Below are 7459 nucleotides of genomic sequence, written 5' to 3' on the forward strand. Positions count from 1 at the left end.
GGGGAAAGGATTCCCTATTTAATAAATGGTGCTGGGAAAACTGGCTAGCCATATGTAGAAAGCTGAAACTGGATTCCTTCCTTATACCTTATACAAAGATTTATTTTCCTTTAACAGAGATAACTGTTGGTCTAGCTACAGGTTGAGAAGAAATGGGATATGATGGTGAGAGAACTGAATTTCAGAGACAGTGAGGGAGGGGTGAGGCAGGAGTTACCCATCCCACAAGGGAGGGAGCCTCTGTGGGGCTGGTGTCTCCAGGACACAGAGGGTGGCCTGCAGTGCCAGCAACTGGGGTAAGGGAAAGAGCTGAATCAGAGGCACAGGACCCTGTGTGGCCCTTGGCAGGTGACATGAGCACCAAAGGATCCCCTTCACACGGGCTTCTGAGTTTAGAGTGGCCCGAATGAAACATTTGTTTGAGGGAGTGCACGTGCCCCACCATCTGCCCTTCAGGGCAAAGTAAGGAATCACGTTTTCCTAACTGCTGTGCTGCTAATATCTGCCTGTCCGCACATGAGTCCTGTTAGCCTACGTCACCTGGCTGGGGCCAGTTGCATCTAAACAAACCAATGAAGTTGATTCAATCAGACCACGGACGCTGGTAGATTCCACAAGTTCCTGCCCCATGGAAGGGCCCTTGGCAGGCAGCCAGCAGCCTACCCTGACCACACCCTGCCCTTGTTTCCCAGCCTTCCCTACAAGGCTGTATCAGGGTTCTGGGAAATGGGGGCTGGGGATCCCGGGCATAGGGCTTGGCTTAGAGTAGGCCCAAATAAATGGCAGCTGTTCTTAGTACTACTGGATGCGCAGCATGCCCAGCACACAACAGGACACCTGTGATTAGGCACATGAAGTGTGCAGCAGGGCACCGATTGGAGGCTCATACACCTGTAACTGTGAATACAACAGCTGTGACTCTAAGGAAATGAATACAGTAGCAGGTGCCAAACACCTGTGCGCTGTATGTGGTTTTGTTTTTCTGCGTTGAGCTGGGCTTTGTGCTCCTTCCGCTCACTTTTCTACCTCTCCCCTCCTATTCCCAAGGCCACTTGCCTGTAAATGTGTTCCAAGCTCAAACAAACTTTGTTCCACTCATCCTGACATCCAAAAGGTTGTGTCTGAGAAAGCAGGGTCCCCCAATCCACCTATGTCCGACTCATAGGGTTGTGTGTTAATTGTGCAGATTTGTAGATGCCAGTGAGCCGAGATCGCGCCACTGCACTCCAACCTGGGTGACAGAAAGAGACTCCATCTCAAAAAAAAAAAAAAAAAAAGGTTAAATAAAAAAATAAATAAAAGGTTCAGGGACCTGGGAAGTGGGGGTGAGAAAGCTGGATTCTGATGCATCCCAAAGCTTGAGCCACCCACCAGGCACTTGGCCCCAACAGGAAAGTCCTGATTCACTAGACCCTGCCCACTTTGCCCTCCTATCAGGCAATTCAAAGTCTCCAGACCCGCAAGTTACTGATTAACCCTAGGTTTTGAGAAAATAAATAATAATAACTGAAGGGACAACATAAGCCAAGAAACAAGCTGGGCAGCTCTGAGAGAGAGGAGTGTCAGACTGCTGTTGTCAACAGGCACCTGGCCAGAGTGAAAAGGAGAGGCAGACTCCATCCAAGTCCCAGCGGCGCCAGCTGACAGTCTCTGCCAATGCCCAGGTGCTAAGCGACAGTGTCCCACCGGTCCCTGTGCCCAGAATGGCCTGCACCAAGACCCTGCAACAGCCCCAGCCCATCTCCGCAGGAGCCACCACAACCACCACCGCTGTGGCTCCCGCTGGGGGTCATCGTGGCTCCACAGAATGTGACCTGGAGTGTCTGGTGTGCCGGGAGCCCTACAGCTGTCCCCGGTCGCCCAAGCTGCTGGCCTGCCAGCATGCCTTCTGCGCCGTCTGCCTGAAGCTCCTGCTGTGTGTGCAGGACAACACCTGGGCCATCACCTGCCCACTGTGCCGCAAGGTCACCGCCATCCCTGGGGGCCTCATCTGCAGCCTGCGCGACCACGAGGCAGTGGTGAGGCAGCTGGCCCAGCCATGCACAGAGGTGCCGCTCTGTCCTCAGGGGCTGGCAGATCCTGCCGACTTGGCAGTAGGGCACCCCAGCTTGGTGGGAGAGGATGGACAGGATGAAGTAAGTGCAAACCACGTGGCAGCCCGACGCCTGGCCGCACACCTACTCCTGCTGGCTTTGCTCATCATCCTCATCGGGCCCTTCATCTACCCGGGTGTCTTACGGTGGGTGCTCACCTTCATCATCGTCCTGGCCCTGCTGATGTCCACCCTCTTCTGCTGCCTCCCCAGCAGCCGGAGCAGCTGCTGGCCCTCCTCCAGGACTCTCTTCTGCAGGGAGCAGAAACACAGCCACATCTCTTCCATTGCCTGAGGGCCCTCTGATGAGGCTGTCCCTGCAGCCTTTCTGCCCTTGGGCCCCCGGACTGCCACAATGAACAGGGTAAGGGGTTGCGGACTAAGACTGGCTCCTTTGGGAAATCACATGCCAGCGGGACTTGCAAGCCAAAGCTGAGATGGCCAGCCTGGGTCAAGAATTACACATTTGGATGACAGGCTTGCACTTGCCCTTGGGATAGCACAGCTAAACTGCTGGGGTCTAGGGGAGCAGACACAAACTACTTGAACACGACAAGATGGGGGAAGGTCCTGTTCCTCTTATGCCAATGTTCCTGGTTTTTCTTTATATAACTTGATGAAAGTATTGCAGTATTGATGCTATTGTAAAATAGAACTGGAATTCCTTTTTTTTTTTTTTTTTGCAATTTATGTAGTTGGTTTTGTTTTCTTGTTTTCCTTTAGTTTTTTTGTGTTGGGGGCGGCAGCTGGTTCACATTTCCCATTGTTACACATTTTCCCTCCTGGGAGCTTGGAGTCCACGGGGAGGTCCCACTGTGCTTCCTCTAACGCTGTGCATCTCGTGCCCAGCCTAGCCTCGGCAAGTGTCCTGGTTGTTTGGGTCTCCCATGGAGTTGACCCTAGGGTTGAGGAGACAAAATGTGGGTGAAGGGATGGTGTTTCTGAAGCTGCAGCGGGAGTCCCACATTTAGCTGGCAGAGTTGGGGAGGGGAGGAGAGGGCAGGGTTTGGGGCTCCCAGCATCCTCACTAAGAGTGCCCCACTTCGTGCCACCAGGCCCTGACTCAGCAGCAAAACTCGGGGTTACAAGGACTGCAGTCCACATACAGGCGAGGCCAGCTGCCCACCTATTGCTCAGGCCCACACGTTAGAAATAGATCTTTATGGCTGTTACTTTCTTTGTTATTGCATCTCAAGTCCTAGTTGAGCTTTTGTCATAAAGATAAGAGGCCCCATAAATGCAACGGTCTTCACCAATAACCCCACCTTTCCTACCTCACCCTGCAAGTCGCAAGGGTTTTTTGTGCCTTCTCTCCACCATGTCTGCTTCTTAACACAGGGGAGGCATTGGCTGGAGGAAATAGCTTTCCATGGTTGCCAGGGGCAGGCCTCAGCTGGGGGTTTATGTGGGAGGGTAGATGAGCAGAGGGTGGGAGGAGACATACTATTTCCTTCCAAAGGCCCCATAAATGGGAAACAGACTTGAAACCTCAGAGGAGTGCTGTTGTCTCAGGGCAAGTCCGACACTGATGCCATTGAGCCTAATGGCGACTGGTGCTGAGAGACTATGAGTGTGTGTGGGCATGCACAGACCCACGGCTTAAAGCCAGACCAAGTGGGCCTGAAGAACACCGTGTCTCCCAAGCTGAAGAGGGTCACTGGGCATTTCCTGAGCTGGCCCCGGGCATGTCAGTTTGGGATAGCTGCCAGTGGGATAGGCAAGGAACATTCCCTCCCAACTCAGTTCTCCACTCCTATGTGATCTGTAATATTTCTCAGAACCTTCACCAAGATCAAAACCCACCCCCCAAGGTTTCAGTTGCTAATGATACCATTTCTACCATAATAATGGCGGACACTTGTTTATCCAGTACTTACTCTGTGCTGAGTACTGCACTAACTGCTTTCCATGTACTATCTAGTTTATCTTCACAATAACCTTATGAAGTACAGGCCATTATGATCTCTCTCGCAGAGGAGGAGCTTGAGGATCAGAGAGGTGAATTCGCCTGCCTAAGGTTGCACAGTCAATGCCTGAGCTCCCTCAAGATAAACCAGGCCTCCTTCTGCCTCATGATGCTACTTCCTTTGTGTGCAACCCCAAAATAAGTGGGAATCTGGTCACCACATGAGGGTTTTTGAGAAGTGCATGGAGAACAGGAAACTAATTTCAGGAGCCTCCAAATTCCAGCAGTCAGCTGCTCAGAGAGGCTGGAGAATTTTAGAATCTGTGATCCATGCTAAAGAAAAGAAAAGAGAATGATAGGCCAGGCACAGTGGCTCACCCCTGTAATCCCAACACTTTGGGAGGCTGAGGCAGGCGGATCACTTGAGGTCAGGAGTTCAAGACCAGCCTGGCCAACATGGTGGAACCCCATCTGTACTGAAAATACAAAAAAATTAACCGGGCATGGTGGCGGGCACCTGCAATCCCAGCTACCCAGGAGGCTGAGGCAGGAGAATTACTTGAGCCCAGGAGCGGAGGTTGCAGTGAGTTGAGATCATCCCATTGCACTCCAGCCTGGGTGACAAAGCAAGACTCTATCTCAAAAAAAATTTTTTAATAGAAAAAAAGAAAAGAGAATGATAAAAATAGAATGGCCCTCCTGTAGACTTCTACTACCCTGCTCTAGCCTCCTCTGCAGTGAGTTAGGCCAGCAGGAACATTGGAGTCCCAGGTTTGAGACCTCACCTGCCCCATTGTTGCCCTTAAGCAGGTCCCTTTACTTCCCTGAATCTTACATTGTGAAAATCAGAAAATAGTGAGATTTGTAATAGTGATTTATAACAGTGAGATTTCCTGTCATCATTCCTGGCATGTGATAGTTCCCCAACCAATGTGCCCTCCATCCCCCTGGGTAAAGGTGTTCAGACACTGCAATCACCAGCCTTTTAGAAGCTCAGCTGGTCTCAGTCATCCTCTGGCCCTGGCAGCATGGGAACAGACAGCACCAGAGTCCAGAATCAACCCAGTCTGCCCTGGAAGAGAGCAGAGGAAACAGACATAGCAGAGGAAATAGACATCCTGCAAAAGAATGTGATTGGAAGAAACCAGAGAGCCAGCCCGGGGCTCAAATCCAAACTCTGACCCGGTGTGCAACAGGAGGGAGATACAGAACTTCTCTGAGCCTTAGTTTGGTCACCTGTAAAGTGGCAGGTGGGGGATACACTCTTCCCAGGGCCTCCATGAGGATTTAGGGTGCTGCTGGATGCGCATCCACTGTCTAATGGACTGCCTTTATCAGCCACCATTGGCCTTCTTGAGTAAACGGGTTTCTTGGGGCCTGTTTAGCTTGACAGCCAGCAGGGGGCAGCCAGTCAAGTGTGGAGCATTGTCCAGGGCAGGCCCGTCTGGTGGTGAAGTCTGAGCCTAGGTCCTAGAGGGTGGTCCTGATAATGAAAAGAAATTATAGGGAGAGGCCAAATTTCATTCCCATCAGGCCCATCTCCCCACGCAGCAGCCTTGGAGGCAGACATACTGGCTTGAATTCCAGTTATCCACCTAAGAGTCCCTTGGTCTTTCTACGTCTCAGGTTCTTACCCATGAAACTGAGGTTATGATACATACCTTCTAGGGTTGCTGGGGAATCAGTGAAATAATCCAAGGTTGAGCACTAAGGAGATAAAGAAGGGAGGGGAAGACAGGGAGAGACAGAGAGATGGGACTGAGTTCTAGAAATCCCTAATGGGAATGATGAGAACAGACATTTAATAAACCTGGGCACTAGAATTCACCTTTTCCATGATCAGCCTCAGCACCAGCAGCATCCTCAGCAATATGATAATAACAATAATTGTTGACATTATCTAAATGCACCCTGCAATGTGTATTACATATATTATCACATATGCTATAAAGGAGGTACTCATGTTGTTCTCAAATTATCAGTGAGGACTTTGAGGCACAGAGAGGTGAAGGAACATGCCCAAGGTCACACAGTGAGATAGTGGTGGGGCCAAGGATAGACTGTAGGAGTTTAACTCCAGAGTCTGGGCTTTGAGTCTCTTTGCTGTACCAGATGGAACATTCCAGCACATCATAAGTGATCAAGTTATGTGGGTCCCCGGCCCCTAAGACTGAAGAATTAAGAAGTGCTGGCATCCTCTCATTCAGTGACAGCTTCCTGATTTAGTGGGTGCCTGGGACAGAAGGTTGTGGGAATCTACCTGTCCCATCTCCCAGAGCCACTTCCTTGCCTCACTTGATTTATTGCTGGGGCCTCCTGTTCACTGTTGGAACCCCTTTTCACATGACTGGAGGAAGTTTTTCAAGCTTTCCTAAAACAAATAATTCTTTATCTGTGGCAAAGCAGAGCCGTTCTGGGAAGGAAGGACTTTCCTGCAATTTCTCTGGCTGTGGGAACAGCATTGAGCTCATTAAAAACAGAAGTCAGATCCAAGTTCTTGAATGTGCCTGGAGGTGTTCTCATGAACTTTATATTTTTGTTAGAGCATCTTGAAATCACTTTTTTAAAGGGGGGGAGGGTGTATCTCTGGGAGCACTCCACAGAGTAGAGAACTCTCTGGAGAATTCAAAACACTGTGGAGGCTGGGCACAGTGGCTCACGTCTGTAATCCCAGCACTTTGGGAGGCTGAGGTGGGCGGATCACCTGAGGTCAGGAGTTTGAAACCAGCCTGGCCAACATGGTGAAACCCCGTCTCTACTAAAAATACAAAAATCAGCCGGGCATGGTGGCATGAACCTGTAATCTGAGCAACTTGGGAGGCTGAGGCAGGAGAATAGCTTGAACCCGGGAGGCGGAGGTTACAGTGCGCTGAGATGGTGCCACTGCACTCCAACTTGGGTGATGGAGCAAGACTCAGTCTCAATCAAACAAACAAATGAACAACAACAACAAAAAAAAAACCCACACCATGGAATCTAGAATCCACCCATTCTTTTATTCAACAAATACTTCTTGAGGTTCTGCTCTATGCCAGGTCCTGAGCAGGATATGCAATCTTATTTGATGAGGTAGAGAAATTAATAGATGCTGAGCACCTGTTATGGGTGGAATTGTGTTCCCCCAAAAAAGATATGTTGGAATGCTAACCCCCAGGGTGTGACCTTCTTTGGAAACGGGGTTTTTACAGAGGTAATTGAGTTAAAATAAGGTCATTAGGGTGGGTGCTAATCCACTATAACTGATGTCCTTATAAAGAGGGGACATTTGGACACAGACACACGTGTATAGAGCGAAGATGGTGCAAAGACACAGGGAGAAGGCCATGTAAAGAAGGAAGCAGAGGCCGGGTGCAGTGGCTCTAGCCTGTAATCCCAGCACTTTGGGAGGCCGAGACGGGTGGATCACGAGGTCAGGAGATCGAGACCATCCTGGCTAACACGGTGAAACCCCATCTCTACTA

The 7459-nt window shown here is 50.3% G+C and overlaps 1 protein-coding gene across 1 annotated transcript; it reads left to right on the top strand.

Moving 5' to 3' along the window:
• The first annotated feature begins 1532 nt into the window (after window positions 1-1532).
• RNF186 (ring finger protein 186) lies at window positions 1533-2766 on the top strand. Its single transcript, XM_011934007.1, has one exon. The coding sequence runs from the start codon at window positions 1704-1706 to the stop codon at window positions 2385-2387; it is 684 nt and encodes a 227-aa protein (XP_011789397.1). The 5' UTR covers window positions 1533-1703; the 3' UTR covers window positions 2388-2766.
• The last annotated feature ends 4693 nt before the right edge of the window (window positions 2767-7459 follow it).

The sequence above is a fragment of the Colobus angolensis genome, unplaced genomic scaffold, assembly GCF_000951035.1.
Source record: "Colobus angolensis palliatus isolate OR3802 unplaced genomic scaffold, Cang.pa_1.0 Scaffold130, whole genome shotgun sequence".
In the NCBI taxonomy this organism is placed as follows: Eukaryota; Metazoa; Chordata; class Mammalia; order Primates; family Cercopithecidae; genus Colobus; species Colobus angolensis.